The sequence below is a fragment of the Acipenser ruthenus genome, chromosome 8, assembly GCF_902713425.1.
Source record: "Acipenser ruthenus chromosome 8, fAciRut3.2 maternal haplotype, whole genome shotgun sequence".
NCBI lineage: Eukaryota > Metazoa > Chordata > Actinopteri > Acipenseriformes > Acipenseridae > Acipenser > Acipenser ruthenus.
In genome coordinates, this window is record NC_081196.1 from 26,693,885 (window position 1) to 26,716,432 (window position 22,548).

The 22,548-nt window shown below is 43.9% G+C and overlaps 1 protein-coding gene across 2 annotated transcripts; it reads right to left on the bottom strand.

Annotated features, from left to right (window-relative positions):
- Window positions 1-10,263: 10,263 nt before the first annotated feature.
- On the bottom strand, window positions 10,264-22,430 carry ankrd50l (ankyrin repeat domain 50-like). 2 transcript variants are annotated; one of them, XM_034012590.3, is made up of 4 exons: window positions 21,764-22,430; window positions 18,672-19,895; window positions 16,010-16,242; window positions 10,264-15,742 (listed from the first exon to the last, which is right to left on the bottom strand). In XM_034012590.3, the coding sequence occupies exons 2-4, from the start codon at window positions 19,070-19,072 to the stop codon at window positions 12,105-12,107; spliced, it is 4,272 nt and encodes a 1,423-aa protein (XP_033868481.3). In that variant the 5' UTR covers window positions 19,073-19,895; window positions 21,764-22,430; the 3' UTR covers window positions 10,264-12,104. The 2 variants fall into 2 exon arrangements, with proteins under 2 accessions (XP_033868481.3, XP_058884740.1); XM_059028757.1 differs by lacking the exon at window positions 21,764-22,430 and adding an exon at window positions 20,441-20,500.
- Between the last annotated feature and the right edge of the window lie 118 nt (window positions 22,431-22,548).

The following is a 22,548-nucleotide window of genomic DNA, read 5'->3' on the forward strand; positions in this document are numbered from 1 at the left end:
TGTTACTGACCTACCGCCATAGCTTCGCTACCAACCCTGAAGACGTCGGCCGGACACACATGGTCCAACATTCCATCGACACAGGGGAGGCCCGGCCCATCAAGCTGCGGCCCCGCCGCCAACCACTGGTCCGCCAGGAGGCTACAGAGGAGGCACTGAAGGAGATGCGGGAGGCTGGAATCATTGAGCCCTCAGACAGTCCCTGGACATCCCCGGTGGTCATGGTTCCGAAGAAAGATGGCAAGTGGCGCTTCTGTGTTGACTACAGACGCCTGAATGATGTCACGGAGAAGGACTCCTACCCCCTCCCCCGCATCTACGAGTCCCTGGACCTGGTGGCCGGGTCGAAGTGGTTCTCCTCCCTTGACCTAAGGAGTGGCTACTGGCAGGTGGCCCTGTCCCCGGCTGCCCGACCCAAGACTGCCTTCTCCACTGACGAGGGCTCTGGCAGTTCACCGTGATGCCGTTCGGACTTTGCAACGCCCCCGCAACGTTCGAGCGACTCATGGAAAAAGTGCTGGTCGGCATGCCCCCTACAGAGTGCCTGGTGTACTTGGACGACCTGCTGGTCCATGGGAAGACCTTCCAGGCGGCCCTGGCCTCCCTGCGAGAAGTGCTCCGACGAGTCACAGAGGCAGGACTGAAGCTACACCCTGAAAAGTGCCAGTTCTTGCGCAAGGAGGTTACCTTCTTGGGTCATCGAGTTGGAGAGGACAGTATCAGTACGGAGCCCTGCAAGGTCGCAACAGTCAGAGACTGGCCTACCCCCATCAACCTCCGCCAGCTGAGTGGCTTCCTTGGACTAGCGTCCTACTATAGGAGGTTTGTGCAGGGCTTCGCCACCATCGCTGCCCCCTTACACTGCCTCCTGCGTAAGGGTGAGCCCTTTGAGTGGACCCCGGAACGTCGGGAGGCATTCAACAGCCTGAAAATGGCCGTGTCAGTCCCCTGTGTTGGCACCCCCAGACCCCCACTCCACCTTCTTGCTGGACACTGACGCGAGCAACGAGGGAATCGGAGCTGTCCTGTCGCAGCCGGGGTCAGACGGTGAGCAGGTACTTGCATACTACAGCCGGTCGCTCAGCAAGACTGAGCGCCGGTATTGTGTGACGCGACGGGAGCTGCTGGCAGTGGTCGAGTCGGTCCACCACTTCCGCCACTACCTCTGTGGGCTCCCCTTCACAGAGCGGACGGACCACGCAGCCCTGCAGTGGCTCCTGACCTTCAGGGAGCCGGAGGGACAGGTTGCCTGCTGGATAGAACAACTACAAGCGTTTAACTATTCCATCCAGCATCGGGCAGGGGAGAAGCACACTAATGCGGACGCCCTGTCCCGCCGACCCTGTGCCCAGGAGGGCTGTGCACACTGCGACCGGAGGGAACAGAAGGAGGCCGAGCTGTCCTCAGGAAGTACGGAGCAGTGCTGTACGCTGGTGCCAGTGGAGAGGATGGAGTGGAAGAGGTACCAGGAGGCTGACCCAGACCTCTGTCCTGTGCTGCAGTGGCTGGAGGACCAGTGGAGACCACCCTGGGAAGAGGTAGCAAGATACTCTACTGCCACCCGGGGGCTCTGGTCGCAGTGGACAGGGCTGCGTTTGAAGGATGGCGTCCTCCAACGGCAGTGGAAGGAGCCAGCAACAGGGGAGGTGAGATGGCAGGTGGTCGTCCCCCAAGCGTTGCGCTTGGATGTGCTCAAGGCCCACCATGGGACCCCAGGCACCGGCCACTTCGGGGTCACAAAAACGCTTTGGCGGCTCCGACAGTCCTTCTACTGGGGGCAGTGCAGACGGGACATTGAGGACCACTGCCGGCGCTGTGACACCTGCACTGCTCGAAAAGGACCCCCAGGCCGGTCGCATGCCCCCCTCCAGCAGTACCAGGTCGGTGGACCCATGGAGAGGGTCGCTGTGGATGTCTTAGGCCCCTTTCCGCGCTCAGAGAAGGGAAACCGGTTTGTCCTGGTGGCCCTTGACTATTTCACGAAGTGGCCGGAGGCGTACGCTCTGCCAGACCAGGAGGCAGAGACGGTCGCTGAAGCACTGCTGGAGGGGTTCTTCAGTCGGTTCGGGATCCCCCAGGAGCTCCATTCAGACCAGGGGCGCAACTTCGAGTCCCAGGTCTTTGCGGAGATGTGTCGGCGCCTGGGGATCCGGAAGACCCGGACCACCCCCCTCCACCCGCAGAGTGATGGATTGGTTGAGCGTTTCAACCGCATGCTGGCCGTACAGCTGGCTGTGACCACGCAAGCCACCAAAAAGACTGGGACATCCACCTGCCTCTTGTGTTGATGGCCTGTCGTTCAGCTGCGCAGGACTCCACTGCCTGCACTCCAGCTCTGCTCATGATGGGCATGAGCAGAGCTCAGACACCCCCAGTGTGCCCCCAGGTCCAGAGTACGCCCGGAGGCTGCAGGACCGGCTGGAGGTAGCCCACCACTTTGCCCGGGACCAAATGCAGGCTGCTGGTGTCAGGCAGAAGCGGAACTACGACCTCAGGGCTTGGGGCCGCCACTTCATTGCCGGGGAGCTTGTTTGGATCTTCAGCCCCAAGAGAAAGTGAGGCAGTTGCCCCAAGCTGGACAGCCACTGGCTCGGGCCCTGCCAGGTCCTGGAGCGGATCGGAGAGGTAGTGTACCGGGTGCAGCTTCCACCTAGAGGGCGCAAAGTGGTCCTGCACCGGGACCGGCTGGCCTCCTACCTGGGACGGAACCCAGGACAGACTGACACAGCGACCCCTGACAGTCCCCTCTTGCCTCCTGCTGATTCACCCTGTCCTGCGAGTCCTTCACCTTCTACCCCAGTTCCTGACAGCCCCTTGCCTGGGAGCTCCACACCCTTGGACTCGGTCAGTCCATCTGCTGTGACTGACGGGGGATCGACGCCTGTGAGGAGACCACGGCCGCAACGACATTGCCGGCTTCCGGGCCGTTTTCGACTTTGCCCTCCCTCGAGGACGAGGGACTAAGGGGGGGGGGGGGGGGGGGCTGTGTTATTGTATTTTGCCAGTATTGCACGTACAGTTGTAATTTATCTACTAGAATACAGTGAATTACAAGTACAGCTATGGCCAAAAGTTTTGCATGTCCCAATATAAAATTAATTATATTGCTTCACAGAGTCGAATGAAGCCTGTGGAATAATGCTACATTAACATACTGAATTACATACCGCTTGTAGTTTTCCATACTTAACAAACAACTGTGAAATTTAAAAGTGACATTTCAAAATCCAACATGCCTTATACTACTGTACAGACTTTTGCAATATAATTCTGTAGTTTCTTTGATTACATGATGTTAAATAAAACATCAAAATTATGTTAATCTTTTTTTGTATAGCATGATTGTTGTATATTGGGTTATAAACTAAGAAAACATATAACAAAGGTTCCTGACAATTTGAAACGAAAGTTCAATATGTTGGGAAGTTGCATACAAGATTTCAGCCCAATAGAACAAAAAACAAACAAAATACCAGTGTGCGAACATTGTTAGAGTGTTTTTCAGATTTTTACCAAAAAAAGTGCCTTTCAGAACATAACAAAATAACTATATACAAAGAAAGAAATAACTATATACATGTGTTTTGTAAAGCCTAAAAAACCTATTTGTTGTGCCATTTAGAAAAACAGTTGGTCAACAATTATACACAGAGGCACATCACAGCTTTTACACTTCCAAGATGTTTTGATATTCTTCTGTTTTTCTGCAATAAGCACAGTACTGTCTCCCTTGTGTTGCCTTGGATTGTGAAGCAGACACATCTAACTTGGCAACGGGCGTCTGCTAAGAAATAATAATAATAATAATAATAATAATAATAATAATAATAATAATAATATAGATATATGTGATGCTGTCTGCATGGGATGCTGTTTACCTGCCAGTTAAAAAACAAAAGCCCTCCCGAACATCTTTTGGGTAACTGGCTGTTTCCCAGATTGCTCACAGATCTCTTTGTGTAGAATGACTCTAATTTACAGGAGCAATATCAATAAAATGAAACAACAATGTTTTAAAAATGTTTTTAACATTGTAGTACCCTGCTTGTTTGCATTAGCACATTTTTTTGGACACTGTCTCTGAGAGGTGGGGGGGGGGATCTGAATGGCTGTAGCTCCTCATTGCATCCAGCTTGGACCAGGGCTGCGTGGAATAGGCAGAGTGCTCTGTCATGGCGCTACGTAACATAAGTTAGCTCTTATTGAACAGCGTGTTACGGAGAACTTTCAAGACGGTGGAAAATACAGCACTAGCGCTGATTTTGGATGAATTTATGAGAGATTGTACAGAAAATCTGCTGTTTACTGCCTCTATTGCATTTGAATTGAGAGCCAACACCATGGCTTTAGCGGCAATGAATAGAAACACATGCAAGAGTCCTGTACGGATATAAAACTACATTGAGAGCATTGTTCCTCAGTACTGTGATTGTTGCATATTGCATGTTTTATGTACAGGTGGCTACAGTGCAGTTTAAGTTTGCAATGAAGATGTTTCTATTTTATGCAAGTGGTGTTGTACAGCAAAATAAATAAAAATTTTCCAAAAATAAAACAATTTTTTTTTCAACAATTATTCAACCCAGTAAAATTTTTATACAACAAATCAAATAGTCTTTCCAAAGAAATTATTTCTTCAATTCTTTAAATACAACTGTGAATGACTTTAGCAGTTTGTTTCTTGTTTGCAACCTTCTGCATTTCCACGAGCTCCTGCATCTGCCTTTTCTGTTCCTCTGCAAAGCCTTACAATTGAAGTACTACTGTTTGTTCAATTTTTTGCTCTCCGATATGATTTAAGTCTTCTAGTACATATACATTTTGGTTTTAATGTGCTTTTGGTTCGATAGTAATGTAACACTGCAAGTACCTAACTTTAGTAAACGTTCTCTTTTCTAACATCTCCTTTCTACCACGACAAAAAGGTTTAAAGTTTTCGGTGTAGCCTACTGTGCCTTTTCAGCCGAGATACACTGTGAAGTCTAATCTCGATGAAATTGCAAAACTATAAAAAATAAATAAATAAAAGTGTACATATAGTTCACCTTTAATGCAAGGCCGACCGAACAACAAGCTGAGCATTTCGAATGCTGCATGTGATGCTGCAGATTCACTTTGTTTAAAAGGAAGAAGTCAAATAATTATGCTGTTAATTAAAATAAACTTTTTTTTTTTACGAAAAAGAATGTACACAGATATGTTGGTCAAAAAGTCAAATATGTGGGGAAATTACACCACAGTCACCGCACTGGTATTGCACCTCTGCTATTTTGAATTGCCCACAGCGTAAACTCCTCAGAATCTTAGCTATCGTTACGAAGGGCTCTCGGCGTGCAGGTCGGTCTGGAGCGCTCTGCCTATTGAACGCACCCCTGGAGCGGTCATTTATCTCTCCATCAGTTTATCTCTGTCTCCTGCTGGGAGCCTGGAGCCATTCAGTCTGTCACGCCCTCTGTATAACTGGTCCAGCAGGTATCTGCGCACTGCCTGGGGCTGTAGGTGTGGATAGATACTCTTCTACGTTTCAGAGGGCAGTCTCCACTCTGGGTCTCTGTAATTATACGTGTAAAACAATCACATTTAGATAATTTATTACAAATAATTTGTTGCTGTAACAGATATTTGCCAAGTACTATCCTGATTTACAAACTGAAATCCTGACATTTTGGCAACGCGCAATTATAAAGTCATAGTCATTACTTACTTTGGCAAATATGTGCTAAATAATAACTGAATTACATTTTTTTTTTTTAAATAGCATACTAATAAATAATATATTTTACTTTCAACTCCAATGGCATTTTGGCAACGCGCAATTATAGTCAGTATCATTATTTACTTTGGTAAATTGCTAAATAATAATAACATTAGAAAAATATTATAAAAATAGCATGCCAATAAATACAATTAAAAAAATATATAGTTACTTACAACTCCAATGAGGCATCGATTCCCTGAGAAATCTCCTCTTCCTCTTTGTCAGATGACCACAAATAATTGTCAGAATTGTCCCTTTTTGACTGGTGAAAAAGCATTTCTTACACTTCTGCTGTAAATTGCTGTCCTGAAGTGCCAGCTTTTGTTTTCTGGGCTTGTTCTGAAGCCATGTGTTCTCCGTGCTGTTTACGCGTAGTGTCTCACTGAACCCCGTAGTACGGTGGGGCGTAGCTAAGTAAATACATTCAAAATTTGAGAGCTGAAAAATGCTTTTGTGCAAAATAACATTACAAGAATGTGTACGTTTAAGGAGTATATTTTTTAAACGAGTATGTGTATTTAACGTGCAATCATTACCTCACAAAAACGATCATTATTCGGTTTTAGATATTATTATTACTTTTTCGAGCTCTCAAATGCGGATGTGTTTAATTAGCTACGCCCCCAATTACGTAGCTGTTCTACCAAGTAATATGACTGGCATTTAATCTAACCAATGAAAACACGTAAAAGTTAGACATGGTTCTTTATTGGCTGATGTCTTCAGTCCAGCAAAAATGATATTGGAGGAAAAAGGGCCTTTAGAGGTCGGTGGAGGGAGTTTCAGAGGAGGGAGCATATACAGACGTGCTCAAATTTGTTGGTACCCTTACAGCTCATTGAAATAATGCTTCACTCCTCCTGAAAAGTGATGAAATTAAAAGCTATTTTATCATGTATACTTGCATGCCTTTGGTATGTCATAGAATAAAGCAAAGAAGCTGTGAAAAGAGATGAATTATTGCTTATTCTACAAAGATATTCTAAAATGGCCTGGACACATTTGTTGGTACCCCTTAGAAAAGATAATAAATAATTGGATTATAGTGATATTTCAAACCAATTAGTTTAGTATCACACGTCTCCAATCTTGTAATCAGTCATTCAGCCTATTTAAATGGAGAAAAGTAGTCACTGTGCTGTTTGGTATCATTGTGTGCACCACACTGAACATGGACCAGAGAAAGCAAAGGAGAGAGTTGTCTGAGGAGATCAGAAAGAAAATAATAGACAAGCATGGTAAAGGTAAAGGCTACAAGCAGCTTGATGTTCCTGTGACAACAGTTGCAAATATTATTAAGAAATTTAAGGTCCATGGAACTGTAGCCAACCTCCCTGGGCGTGGCCGCAAGAGGAAAATTGACCCCAGATTGAACAGAAGGATAGTGCGAATGGTAGAAAAAGAACCAAGGATAAACTGCCAAAAAGATACAAGCTGAACTCCAAGGTGAAGGTACGTCAGTTTCTGATCGCACCATCCGTCGCTTTTTGAGCGAAAGTGGGCTCCATGGAAGAAGACCCAGGAGGACTCCACTTTTGAAAGAAAAACATAAAAAAGCCAGACTGGAATTTGCTAAAATGCATATTGACAAGCCACAATCCTTTTGGGAGAACGTCCTTTGAACAGATGAGTCAAAACTGGAGCTTTTTGGCAAGTCACATCAGCTCTATGTTCACAGACGAAAAAATGAAGCTTTCAAAGAAAAGAACACCATACCTACAGTGAAACAGTGAGGAGGCTCGGTTATGTTTTGGGGCTGCTTTGCTGCACCTGGCACAGGGTGCCTTGAATCTGTGCAGGGCACAATGAAATCTCAAGACTATCAAGGCATTCTGGAGTGAAACGTACTGCCCAGTGTCAGAAAGCTCTGTCTCAGTCGCAGGTCATAGGTCCTCCAACAGGATAATGAACCAAAACACACAGCTAAAAGCACCCAAGAATGGATAAGAACAAAACATTGGACTATTCTGAAGTGGCCTTCTATGAGTCCTGATCTGAATCCTATCAAACATCTATGGAAAGAGCTGAAACTTGCAGTCTGGAGAAGGCACCCATCAAACCTGAGACAGCTGGAGCAGTTTGCTCAGGAAGAGTGGGCCAAACTACCTGTTAACAGGTGCAGAAGTCTCATTGAGAGCTACAGAAAACGTTTGATTGCAGTGATTGCCTCTAAAGGTTGTGCAACAAAATATTAGGTTAGTGGTCCCATCATTTTTGTCCATGCCATTTTCATTTGTTTTCTTATTTACAATATTATGTTGAATAAAAAATCAAAAGCAAAGTCTGATTTCTATTAAATATGGAATAAACAATGGTGGATGCCAATTACTTTTGTCATTTTCAAGTTATTTCAGAGAAAATTGTGCATTCTTCGTTTTTTGTGGAGGGGTACCAACAAATTTGAGCACGTCTGCAATTAATCCTTTTTGCCTGATGTACAAAGATGTCCTAATATGGACACCGTACCCTTGTTTGTCTGTTTGTATATTCCTTATATGGCAACCTATGACGTCTTGGTTAGGCTTGAATACCACGAAACCTCAGCTTTCAAGCAAAACCCGATTCGTCTATTTTCGATGTTCCTACCCTGAGCTATTCAAAACAATGTTGGACGCCGGCAGTCAAAATACAATAGGCAGAGTGTAAAATTAATTGCCTCAATCCAAAAAAAAAAAAAATAAAAAAAAATTGGATGCAAAAGTTGTAGCCATAGCTGTACCATCTCTCAGCAAAAAAAAAAAAAAAAAAGTAAAAACTTAATAGTTGATAGTTTTCAAGCGAGGGCGTTTAATTTTACTATAACCATTAAAATATTTAATATATAATGTGTAACACACCATTAGCATTTTGGATGTTCGCACTCATTAACACAAACTAATAAATGATATTAGTATAAAAGTAGAATTAACATAGTAAAAGAAAAAAAAAAGTTTTCACGTTTGCGATCCACTGATCTTCGGCGTGCTAGGCAAGCCTAGTGCTAACCTCTACACTACAGACTGCAGCTTCATGCCTGCCTCTTATTAGCCAAGGACCTGGCTGCAGTTAATGGTTGTTTTTTCAGTTTTCACTGGAACAGACCAGTCCCATATTCCAGTAGAGGGAGAGCAGAGGAACAAAGTGAGGGGTCTCTTGTATTTCCCCGGAAGTGCTGTCTGTCTCAGGCAAACCTCTCCCAATGAGTCAGCAGAGGCTGTCCACAATCGTTTTTCACAAGAACGAAAGAACCTCATGAAAGTAGAGCCTCCTCACGACAAAACAAATGACATTCTAAATTCCCTTTTCACCAGAGTACTTTTATTTTATTTTTTGTTTTATTTTTTTTTTTTAAACTGGAAAAAATGTCCACCTCATGCACAAAGATTTTTCTGACAAAAGTAGGTCAGACCCTCATGAAAAATGATATTTTGTCATGATACCAATTCCTTTTTCAAGAACAAACATCTAACTGCAAGAGCTGTTCATGCTCAGAACCAAAATTTAAAATCCCTGTAACTCAGGAACAGATTAATATTTCTTCACCAAACAAGAAAAAGGCAATATTCTGGGCCAGTCCCCTTGTACCCTAACATTGTCAAATAAATTAAATTTCAAACCTTTTTTGGAGTGGGAGACTGACAAAAAAAAAAAACCAGCAAAAAACACAGATCCAAATTTTCTTTATATATATATATATATATATATATATATATATATAATTTTTTTTTTTAATTATGTCTCAATCCAAAAATTCTAGGTGATGCAAAACTTTTGGCCATGTTCAAGAAAATCAAATCGGTTGTTGAACAATTATACAGTTATATGCTGGAACTGTCGATCAATGTTAACTGTTAGGAAGGCAATACTTGAGGTATCCTCTATATTAAATGTCACAAAGATTCAGTTGATGACGCTCTGCAGTCCACATCATTGCAGCATACACGACATTAAATTATTTAACATGTGTGATAACAGTCTTTGAACATTCATCTTTCAATGACTACTAACAAAACATTGTGAGCATTGAAAGGTTTAACAAGAAATAAAAGCCAACTTGTAATTATTTTGCATTATAGTATTAAAATAAAAAGCAACACATTTTATAATATTATGAATAATTTAGAGCCATATTTCTTAACCATGAAAAGTACAGTACATTCATACAATATTATGTTTATCGCAATTACCTGAACATTCCTGAACACTGAATCTTTAGAAACCCAATGGGCCCAAGAGATTAACGTTTTTGTCCTGGAAAATAAATCCATGTACAAATCAGGTAATTCAAACAAATTGGCTGTTTTTTCCCCCTAGAAAAAAAATACTAACTGAATTGTGCACAAGGCTCCAAACAGACTACAATGGCTGCAAATGCAAAGAAAATACACATTTTGGCAATTATTTATTTATTTTTATTTTTTTTCGGGGTTAGGCACCATTGCCATCTGGAACACAAAAATGCTGCCTCTCCCTTTAAAAGCAAGTGTCAATATTTTTATGAATAGGCAACAACGGTGGTCTGTATATATATTAAAAAAATGGTTTAATAAACTGAATTACAATTTGATCGAATACAAATGCTTAAGTACAGAGAGGTGCTGTATTAAAACCAGCAGAATACAGTAACCCCAGTTTCATGGAACAGTTGTGATGGTGACCAAACGTGTGCGAGTGCTTTTACACATTGTGTAAAAATGTAGCTTAAAATTAACAGTTGCATTCAAGACATTTAGAACAAGAACAATGAAAAACAAAACAAAAATACACTTGAGATGTGTGTTGCACACGTGCCATTCATAAAATGCCCTGAAAACTTAAAATAAAATAATTGGAAATGGGAGGGCTTTAATGCAGCAAAAAGCACAATAATTAAACTAAAAGCAGAGGAAAGCTTACCGTATCAAGCTGAAAAAAGTTATTTGTGAACTCCAATAAACCAACGTTATCTTTCGCCAGTCAAATCTTAAGGTCACTAAATACATTTTTGAGTCAACACAAACAGATTGTTTTGTTCTTGTTTAACAGCCCAGCTATCCGAGATATGATGTATTTGGTTATACTGTTTCCTGTCAGGATTTTAAGGATGATTTAATTGCATTCGCTAATTAGATGATGAGCTGATAATATCTCTTCAGCCAAAGAAGCAGGCATGGGAATTTAAGACGTTACCATAATGAAAAACACTAATGTAGTGTGAGATTTGTACTAAAGCAGGGTCAGCTGTTGCAGGGAAAACAAAGTTTACTTCTCAAACTGACCATTTTAAGAAAGGTGACAGCAGAAGCATATAAATACTTGGGACAGTGTATTGCTGAGAAAAAAAAAACATTTAGGGAAATTAAATGTACTGCAATTTACTTATTGCAGTAAAAAAAATAAAAATAATAATAATTCACAATTTAGCTCTCTGATTGTGCTACTGAAAAAATATGACACTGTGCTTGCTGTGGTGTATTTAATATCATGAATAGCAGAACGAACTCACTGCAATGTAAACTTGTTTTTACTGAAAAATAAACATCAACTTGGAATCATAAGAGCTATCTGTGTTACATGCTGTCAGACCAGGACTTCACTAACATTGAGCATGGGAGCTTCAGCATACTATTTCCCATATTACAACTGTACAGCTATGGCCAGAGGTTTTGCATCACCTGGAACCTTAGTATTGAGACTATTTAAAATAAAAAAAACTATATGAACATAATTTCGAGGTTTTATTTAACATTACGTAATCAAAGAAAGAAAGTAAAAAATTATATCGTAGAAGTCTACCAGAAGCCATAAGTAGTACAGTATTTCATGTTAGATTTGTTAGTTTTTCATTAAGTATATGGAAAACTACAAAGTGGTATGTAATTCAAGGTTAACAAAATATTCAGCAGGTTTCATTTGACTTTATGATGCCAAATTAGTTAATTCTGTAGGGTGATCCAAAACTTTTGGCCATGGTTCTACACAACTAAAGGGACAGTTACCAATTCCATACACAACAAAATATTTAAAATATAAACATGCTGAGTTCATTGCAGTCATCAGCTGCCTAGATTAACCATTTCAGTAGAATAAGGCAACAAATAAGTGAGTACAGACATTAAGTTACTGTTTTAGCATCACTTTAGTGTCTTAGCAAGTTGTTGTATTTTAAGCAGTTGAATATGATAGCAACCAACTTGCTCCTGATGTGGCACCAGCAATTGGATTTGGCGACCAAAAGGGAAGGGCAAAAAGACACTTTGGAGCCCTAGCCCAAAGTGTCTTTTTGCCCTTCCCTTCTTTCATCTTCACAGATTCCCAATAAAGCTATTTCTACAGTATAAGATTCTTTCCAATACTCCAGCTCCTGCTTAACCCTGGCTTCTCACCCTCACATGGGGGTCTCTCTCTCATAGCTCAGTGCACTGGTTGGCCCCTCAAACTGCAGCTTAATAGCCTGCTTGAGATTCAGCTGGGGGTCCAGCGTTGTTATGGCGATCAGCGGCTCAGGCAGCAAGGCACTGGGGGGGAATTCTGTTGTGGTTTTGCTAGGAGTGGAAATAAACGGCTTGCGAGGTGCATCTCCATTCCTCTGCTGGGACTCCACGGTGGGGCCCACTACACCAGGGTAACCCAGAGGAGGGCTGTCCCAGCTTCTCAAAGGCCTTATGGGGCTGTCGTGTCCTGGGGTCACCCCCAGAGAAGCCATGAAGGAGTTCCACTTCCCCCCTCCAGTATGTTGGGGGCTGTCCGTCTTCTCTGGGACACTGCTGAGAAACCCCACGGTCATGTTGGTCGGGGTAGGGGTCTTGGCCTTTGGGCTGTCCATGATGCCTTTTCCCAGGGTAGGGCTGGAGAGAGGAGTCCGATGCCTACAGGGAGTTGTGAGGGCATTGTAGGGCTCTGGCTGTATTGGGATGGTTTTGGGTTTGCTGTCATTGATGTACAGCGAGGAAGTAGGAGACACCACGTTTGAGTGGCGGCTTCTGCTGCGTGGCAAAGAATGTTGTTGGATCTGATGTGTGAAACTCAGACTGTCAACTGGGACTGTTTGGGCCGTGGCCAGGGAGTGGTAGGTAGAGGAGGATGTTTTGGAACTCTGGAGTGATTTTTCTGACGCCACCAGGGAATTGCACCTCTCAGTCGTAGATTCTGGGGAGCCTGAGGGAGAGCTGGACATATGATGGGGGTGTTGATGGCAAGGAGGAAGTCTGCGTTCCATAGATGCCTCTCTTGGACTTCCTGAACTGGCAGACGTGATGCCTGAGGAATGGGTCTTCATGGTGGATGTTTTTTGCTGCTGAGGAAGAGGGGAAGGGGGCAGGAAGCCACAGTAGGGGGGTGCCCCGTAGCTCTCCAGCAATCGAACAATCTTGCCGTGGCCCCTTTTGCCAGCCACTTTGACAGGAGTGCGTCTGTACAGATCTACATGGTTCGGATTGGCCCCTTTCTCAAGTAGGACACTCACCACCGCTGTGTGACCTTCTTGGGCAGCAATACAGAGAGCTGTGGCTCCCTGCTGGCAACAAGCCTGGTCCACATTTGCACCCCCAGATTCAATCAAGAGCCGAGCTATCGCTGCATGGCCCTGCCAGGCAGCAGAGTGCAAGGGAGAGCGTCCCTTCCCATCTAGCGCGTTGGCATCTGCGCTGTGACAGAGCAATAAGCTCACACTCTCAAGATGTCCTTGCCAGGAGGCCACATGTAGGGCAGTCCTGCCCTCTGTGTCTGAGGACTCTAAAGGAACACCCCCTTTCTCCAGTAGGAGCCCAACCATGTTGTGAAGCCCCTCAAGCACCAAGAGGTATAACAGGGGCCTTCCTTCTGCATCCCTCACATTCAGCTCTGAGCCACGCCTTAGCAGTAGCTCCACAACATCGACATGTCCCTCTAGTGCAGATGCACTCAAAGCAGAACGTCCATCATACCCCCGGTGGTCCAGGGGTGAATGTCTTTCCAGAAGGAGCCTCACACAATCGCAGTGTCCCTCTTGTGCAGCCAGGATCAGTGGGGTCCTCCCATCATTATCCATTTCAGTCACTCTAGCTGCACTACCTTGCTTTGTCAGAGCTGCACATACCGCAAGGTGACCTTCGCAGGCTGCTGAATGTAATGGGGTCCATCCCAAATCGTCTCTGTGATTTTCATCCAGTCCGCGGTCCAGCAGTGTCCGTACCACATCCACATTTCCTCGGGTAGCAGCCAGGCTAAGTGCTGTGCGTCCCTCACCATCAATGGCATCCACAGCAGCTCCCCAAAACAGTAGTGTGTTCACTACAAACACGTGGCCCATTGAGGCAGCAGCCAGCAGTGGTGTAACAGCAGTAGAGATGCGGCTACCTCCCTGGGGCCCAGCAGCTTCGTCCACATCTGCCCCAGCCTCTAGAAGGAGTTCTACCACTTCTGCATGGCCCTCATATGCTGCCAGAAGCAGTGGTGTCATCCCATCACGGTCCTTATGTCCTGGATCAGCCCCTCGCTCTAACAAGAGACTCACCACCTCGCAACAGCCAAGCCCAGCTGCTGAAGGTACACATAGAGCTGCCACTGATAGGGCTGTTCGCCCATCTGAGTCTTGCACATCTACCTGGGCGCCATGGTCAAGCAGCAATTCTACTGCCTCCTTATGGCCCATATAGGCTGCAGCAATTAGCGGCGTTCTGCCCTCCCGGTCTGGTTGGTCCACTTGGGCCCCATAGTCCAAAAGAGTGCAAAGGATTTCCTCGTGTCCTCCCCAAGCTGCAGCCCTCAAGGCAGTCCGGCCTTCAGAGTCACTGCCATCCACCTCTGCACCAGCCTCCAGTAGGATCCTGACAGCCTCAGCATGTCCTCCCCATGCTGCAGAACGCAGTGCAGTCCACCCCTCTCGGTCTGCATGGTTAACAAGATGCGGGGCCCTTTCCTCCCACTGGGCCCACGCCAGCAAACACTGAAGCACTCTGGCATGACCCTGACGCGCTGCCAGCATCACAGGGGCTTGCCCCTGGTGGTCCTGGATCTGTGGATCAGCTCCTTTGGATAGGAGGAGAGCAACCACATCTGTAGAGCCTGCATGTGCAGCACTGGCCAGCAAGGTGCGCCCATCCCCTGGATCCATCTGATTGACACTCATCCCATTTTCCAGTAGAACTCGGACTGAATCCTCCCGCTCTAGAGCCTTCCGGATCATCCCGACACTGACTGCACAGCCAACACTAGAGCTCCAGTTGTGGACACGACCATAGGAAGAAGCAGGGTAAGCTCCAGCCTTAACCAGCAGTTGCAGCACCTGTTGGGGAGAGGTCGGAGGGAAGGGTTCGGGAGTAAGGGAATTGTCTGCTAAAGAAGGGATGCCACCCCACACCATCCACAGTGCCAGCAGGGTGGGGTTTTCAGGCTGGAGGTTAGAGCTCACGAGGTGAAAAGCAAGCCAGTATATCTCATTCGGGGACAGCTGTGGCCCACGGAGGGTTAGTGACATGGCCAGCATGGCATGACCCTCAGCCAGACTGCACAAGTATTTCTGTGTGCAGTATTTAACATCAATCAGCCATTCTGCAAAGCTTGCATGGAATAGAAGCTTGGTGCTGCTGGGCCCATCTACCAGTAGCTTAGACAAGGCATCTAGATTGCGATGGAAGTCGATTGGAGTAAGGGTGGTGTCTCTTGTCCACACTGCAGTATAAAGTTCCTCCAGGTTGAGTGGCCGTGGAGAGGCCAGCAGGGCATTCAGTAAGGGCTGCACCCTGGAAAAAAGCTTCCTGGGAAAAAGCCGCTGGCACAGCCAGAGATAGAGCCCATTAAGGGTGCCTGGGATATCACGGATCTCACGGATTGCTACAAAGTTCTCAGCTACTCCGTCCAGCACACGCTCCAAAAAGAGGAAGCAGCCATTGCTCTTGATATGTAGCTGGTTCAGCATGTCAGCTGTCTCACGCGTTAGGTGCCTCCGCAGCGCCCTCTCCTGGTCCAACCTCCACAGAATGTACTGCTGTACATCACGCACCGTGTGAGCCTTGCGTAAATCATCCAGGCAAAGCTTTCGGAAACCTGAGCGATCAAAAGAGATATTTGTTAAAACATTTATGTACATCCATTTGAATATATTTTTCACCTTTTTTAAATCAGCTACAGAAATGTTGTCATTACCTCTTTCACTGAAACTAAATATGCAGCTGAACTGTACAGTACCTGCACTCTGGATAGACAAGACAGTGGGCTTAAGCCCCAAAGATGTTAGTTTCATAGGCTTTCACAGGCACTGAATTCACTCATTAAAAAGAGCAATTTTTCCTTGTAAGTACTGCTAACTCCCACCTAAGAACATCTTAATGAGTGCTTTGTTCTGTCGGCGGACAGAGCAAACAAGCAGTAGCCATGACGGGAGAAGCTGCTGGTGACTGGAGAGAAGCTCAGCGATGGTTCTGCTCTTCCCTGCTGCATGCCCCTCCTGGCCTGCTCCTGTTACAGGTCCCGAGTCCAGCGACTCCACAATCAGCAGCAAGTTCTGAGATGGATGAGGCAGGTCCAGCAGGGGCAACAGAACCGCCCTGAAAAGACAGAAAAGGATAGTTAGCCACGTGTAAAAAATATTAGATCAAGATACATTTTATAGCTCTGCTCGATTCAGACATTCAACATAGAAGAAATTTAAAATAAACAAACAAGATGTATCCACCAATCTTAAAATTATTGGAATAGCTGCCTTTAAAGAGGAAAATTATATATATATATATATATATATATATATATATATATATATATATATATATATATATATATATATATATATACACACACAATATAAATTCTAATTGTATAGCCAACTTTAAATATTGTAATATTCATTTATAGAAACAATACAGGGCATTATCATTGTATGGTTAACTAAAGCTGGCTGAAGTTCAATTTAACCAATTGTTAAAATGCAAATGTACAGGGCCACCTGTAGTGAGATGAGATACTGGTCCTCTTATCTCCCAGCTGTCAGTGTCACAAGCACTGCTGTTCTAGTCTCCCTCAACTATGTGTTGATATTACTAAAATATAAATTTGCCACCACCTTTAAACATATCTTTACATTTTGTGGAGCAGATTTGGACATTTAGGTATTGATATTTATTCTTTTGTTGAAGAAAGCATTATTTAAAAAGAAGAACATATTGTTCTGTGTGGGTTATCAGGCTTCTCTAACTTGGTAACGTTTCTTTTGGTCTTAACCCTCCAATTGTAGGCGTCTTCTTTCTGAGGCGAATGTGCGTGTGTATTTATTCTGCAGATTAAGAAGCATATTTGCAGGCTAAGGGTGTTGCACAATTATTTCCTGTTCTTGCTCACTCTGGCCACCTTACACCCCACAGTTCTCAAGTCCTGTTCTTGTTCAGACAGGAGAGATGTGCTCCCTTGGCTTAATGATTCAGAGCAAAAAAAGCTATGAGATTTCCTGTCTAAGATTACCGACAAAGTCATCAGGAATCAGCCAATTCACTGCTAGCCAACTCCACCACCTGACATTACCCACTGCCTTTTCAGTACACCCAGACACTGCAGGAGACTACAGCCTACACCCAACCAGTAATAAATATTAAACACTTATGTACAGTTCTCTTTCTAGCCTTTTGTATAAGTATTATCAGGAGGGCTTGGATGGGCAAGAAGGCTGGTGCTCACATTATGATACAGGATGAAATGCACAAGACGGGTATAATGGACTTCATTGTACAGTAACTTTTTTTTTTTTTTTATATATATAAATGTAGTTGTCGCCAATGATTTTACCCCAGTTTTCTCCCCAATTTGGAATCCCCAATTGTATTTTATTAATCCCGGTTCATTGCTGCAACCCTCCAGCGACTCGGTGACGGCGGCTGACACACACGTCCTCCGAAACGTGTCCCTGCCTAGCAGTCTTTTTTTCGCACAGCAGATTCACAGCAAAGCCATCAGACCTATAGTGCCGGAGTAAAACACAGATCAGAATGGCTCCACAGCAGACCCGCAGGTGCCCTATCAGCCACAGGAGTCGCTGGTGTGCGCTGCCCTGCCGACCTAAGTCCTCCCTACCCGGGCAGCGCTCGGCCAATTGTGTGCTGCCCCCTGGGAACTTCCCAGTCATGGTCGGCAATGACATAGCCTGAATTCAAACCTGTGATCTCCAAGCTCTAGGGCGCATCCTGCACTCCATGCTGGATGCGCCACTCAGGAGCCCAGTGTACATTAACTTTTATAAATCACCATTAGTCAAAAGAAGCTTCAGATTTAATTTATAAAATTTAAATAATTTTCTTACTTTGACACAAGTAATAATCAAATGCATTTTGGATTGCAAATGAATGGGTTACAATAAAAAGCAAAAAACTTTGGTGCGTCTTCCTTATGATGAAATCATTAAGAGTTATTTTTAACGAGAAGAAGCAAAAGCAGCAAACATTAGTTTAATCATTAACCACACAACCTGTTTAAGAATGTAGTGGGAGAATTTTGGGTGCTTTAAAAGAGAAGCACGGTGTCAAAATCAAACAGGCTTTGTTCAATAAAGAAACCAAATAACCCCCTTGACCCAGATGTTTATACAGGAAGTGGGGAACAAGCATAGTGAATGTAGATATGCTTTGCAGTACTTTTATTGCACTGTACTGTTAAGTAATTTAGTATTGCAAAACCTCCTCCCTGATTTCTTTCTGCTGTAACGAGCCTAAGTCTCAGATGCTCTCGCAACAATATTAAACCGTGTCAGTAACGCACATTAAAAATGATTGCTCAGGCAGTTTTTTTTAAATGAAGTCATACTTCATTTTTAATCTTCACCTGATTAGATACACTTTTTCTCCTACAATTATAACACACTATTCAACCTCTCCTTGTATTTCCCCCTCTGTTAAATATTTAACCAAACAATTACTAAATGTGAGATGTAAATTAAGAGGCACCGCAGGGGTACTTCAGTTGGAATGGTTAAGATAATTTAATTTACAAATACCTCTTGAATGCTTCATCAGGGTCCCTTTCACATTGGTTCGGCTCCAAGGCGGCCTTCACTGAGGGCTCCTCCAGTTTCTCAAAATACCCGGGGAGTAAGGGACTGCACCGGAGCTGCTCCACTAAACCCAGGATGAACTCAGTCACAGACACTGTTCTCTCATCTTCTCGCTGGCAGAAGTGGTGGGCCAGGCAGCGGGGGGCCAGGTTAACACGGGTCCCGGCCTCCGATGTTGGCCAAAGCACTTCAGTGCAGAAGGCGGTTTTCCCACTGCCAGGACCCCCTGTCACCAGAACCCCAAAAATCCTGCCAGAGGCTCGGGTCTCTAGCCAGTGCTGGAGCTTGTACAGGGCCCAGTCTCGGCAGTAGAACCGCCTGCCCTGCAGTCGACTTACACTCATCTCCAAATGGTACAGCCGGTCACCACATGCAAACTCATTGCAGTATCTGAGTTGGGGGAAGGAGCAAGAAATACAGAAACAAAAGGGTGACCCAAAGAGGAGGGTGATAGGTCTTGGCTACCTGGCTGTAACCTTCAGTCTGATTCTATCTGGAGCCACCCTGCTTCTCCCAGCTGATTTTCACTTCACTAGCAAGAAGAAGATTATGTGCCAGGCATCCCACAAAAGCAATTTTGGCACAGCTTTTTTTTTCTCCCCAAACAGAATTGTTTTTACTGGCAAGTCCAGCGCTTGGTTATTTTTCAGGTTGTGATGAGCCGCCCCCAACTGGCACTTTGAGTTCTCTGGCTAATATACCCAAGTAGGAATTTCAGTGTCCCCGCCCAACTGGTTCTGGGGTAAATGCTAGAAAAGTAATCCAAAAACAAAGGACTACTTCACTGACATATTCACTGGAAAATTACCTCATTGACAATCCTCCAACAACATTATTCTGTTTGCGAATGCTTCTGAATCCCCACAGGCAGGCTGCAACAAACGGAGAGCCCTCTCATCATTAACTTAACACTCCCACAGTAGGAATTCACTCTCTCTTCCTGTGTGGATGTCTTCCTCTGTTGCAGTATCTCTGAGAGACGCTTTTTCAAATATTTTTCTCTCTCTGAACTACTCCAATCCCAGGGGGTAGTTTACGTCCTTCTGCTTCTCTCTTGGGAGATCCTTCTGCCCTCTGTTCTTCTCTGTCTTATAGATTTCCTCAGGCTGCACTCCTGCACTCTCTTGCTGTAGCAGCTCAACATGTTGGGGCATGCTTTTTATAGGCCTGCAGAAACAGAATGGAGGAAGTGTATGTGTGAGAAAAAGAAAGTTGAAGTTCGGAGAAACAAGCAAGCTAAATCACAACGCCCTAGTTCGTATTTCAAAGCCTGGAATCCAGCCAAAACTTAAGTCAAAAGATACCAGTTCTTACACCAAGCTCAATGCTGTACACTTAACACATATTTCATGTTATATTTAACACATAACATGAAATATTTTACTCGCTGTAACAGGGGTGCTCTGGTAACATGTGGGTATCCGCTGACAGATGAGACAGACAACGGTTTGACATTGAAAACGCCACTCATGCGTTCAGGTTTTGTTGACAAAACAGGTGGTTGCAGTGGTAGATGGCCACCACTAGGGTACTAGCAACAGTAATCCTAGCAGGATGAGATAGACAAAACACAGTGTACATGAATACAAAAATGCAAAAGACAGTTCTGCCTAACACAAACTTAAATACACGTAAATAAATCCCTATTGTTAACACTAGAACCCTGGTATACATAAGGTCATTCCATTGGCGCTTTTCTTTTAGTTGCTCACCCTGGCTATACACGCAGTCATGCGGTATCTCCACAGACTTCACAATTCTTCCTCTTCGGCTTGTGGAAAACAAAGGACTGACTTTCCAGCCCTTTTTAAAGTGGCCAGGGTTAATTAATAATTAGTCAATTAACACCTGGCCAGATGCTACACATCAAGTTTCAATTAGGCAGGGAAGTCGAACCTTACAGCCCTGCCATATATAGCACAAACTTTTTCTCCAAAACTTTCAACATTCCGCATTTTATTTACAAATCAAACAAAAACACATTATTTACAGGGGCTGGGACTCAGCCCTGCCACTCAACTCTGAGTAGACAACAGTGCAAATTGTTCTGATGATATGATAAAGCGCTGTTCATCATACCGCATGAAAACTTTCTTACATTCTGCTCTGTGAAATTGAGGGCATTACTAAAAAAAACACTACCATCTATAACCCAATAAGATACAAATCTTACCGCAGATACTTTCGAAAATACCATTTTAGTAAGTTACTCCCATTACAACACTGCTGCACAGCAACTTGATATGTCAATGTATGCTACCTGTCACTTTCCTACTTTACATACTGTGCATGCCCAGACTATTTTCCCCTTGCGCCGCGCATGAAGATTTTTTTTCCAAGCAGAGGAGGACGCCCATCAAACATTGGATATGAAATACGTATTTTGTAAACTTACATTTTATTCCACATGTAACTAATTATTTTTATATTGAATACAGCCATCTGCTGTTAACAAACGTTAGGGTACTACAGAGGGAGTTCCATTTTTTTTAAAATAAAAAAAATAAAAATGCATCTTGATTGCAAATGTATTACTTATTGTTGTTATTATTACAGCTATTTGCCTGGTGTGAGTTTCGATACTATTTGTCACGTTGTTGATATTAGTTTGGAAATAACGTTATGTTAATTATTATTATTATTATTATTATTATTATTATTAGCAGACGCCCTTACCCAGGGCGACTTACAGTTGTATAGATACATAACAATAATTACAGTATAAGAGCAAGATACAAAATACAGTGACTTCAGTCTTAATAAGAGCAACAGCTACAAATGAAACTTTGGGGCAGATTTTGACACGCTTATACATGTCAAATTTTGACGAAGTAGCAAAAATTGAAGTTACACCTGTAGCAAAATATACGTTACGCTGGTACTCTGTGCTGTACTTTTAGTACTGCTGAAGCCTAGAAAACTGTGTACACCCACCAGAAACCCGTTTGCTTGGAACAAAGCAAACGCAACTACTTGTTTAGGTTAATGGTTAATAAAATATAATTTAAAAAAAATAAAAATATTTGTTTTCTTACCTTTCCCAGTGTGTTGACCGGTCAGATAGAGACGACATTTAATGTTTCTCTACCAGCAGACTTGTGTCAGGAAACTTCGTGGCTTGACCCGGAGTGTCGGGCCTGGAGGGGTTAACCCAGAACAACCGTAGAGAATTCAAAGGAAGGAGGACTGTTCCTATAGTATGAGAAGGACCGAGCAGTGATACAGGGGATCAGAGTTTGGAGGGCAGGTGTTTTAATTTAAATTGCATTGTAACTCCTCTCTCGCAAATCTTAGTGAGGCCCCTGCTGCAAACATCCGTTGGGGATAATAACAGGAAACAAGGCCTCAGCGTAGAGCTACTGCAGCCGGGAAACAGACTTGGAAAGACTCAGCGCAGAGCTCCGATAGGGGACAGCTAGCATGGACAGCCTCACCACAGAGCTCTGTAGTGTACTAAAGAGACTGAGCGCAAAGGTGCGCATGGCCCGGAATAAGCTTGCGCTTCTAGAGGTACGTTTGCAGGCAATTAAACAACAAAAGGCAACAGTAAATAACCCTAGTTATATACACATATACATTTTTTGTACCAATGTAATTTAGAATTCCACGGCGATTTGTTCATGCAAATGTTGTTTTATTAGAGAGGAATAAAACAATTGTAACCTAATAAACTACTTAAAAAAAAGAGTAGTTTGTGTATAGGTGTAGTACGTTCAAAACACTCACGCAAAAAAAAAAAAAAAAATCTGGGGACTGTTTTCAACGTAGGTTTAAAACACCGAGGGTCAATTACAACAAACTTGCAGAGTTAAGGCATACT

Excerpts from the sequence above, each read along its gene's own strand:
- ankrd50l (XM_034012590.3), bottom strand. The coding sequence starts at position 19,072 with ATGAGTGTAAGTCGACTGCAGGGCAGGCGGTTCTACTGCCGAGACTGG. Across the intron at positions 16,243-18,671 it reads CCTGATGAAGCATTCAAGAG|GGCGGTTCTGTTGCCCCTGC; the intron begins GTATTTGTAAAT and ends CTGTCTTTTCAG. Across the intron at positions 15,743-16,009 it reads ACTCATTAAGATGTTCTTAG|GTTTCCGAAAGCTTTGCCTG; the intron begins GTGGGAGTTAGC and ends TTGATCGCTCAG.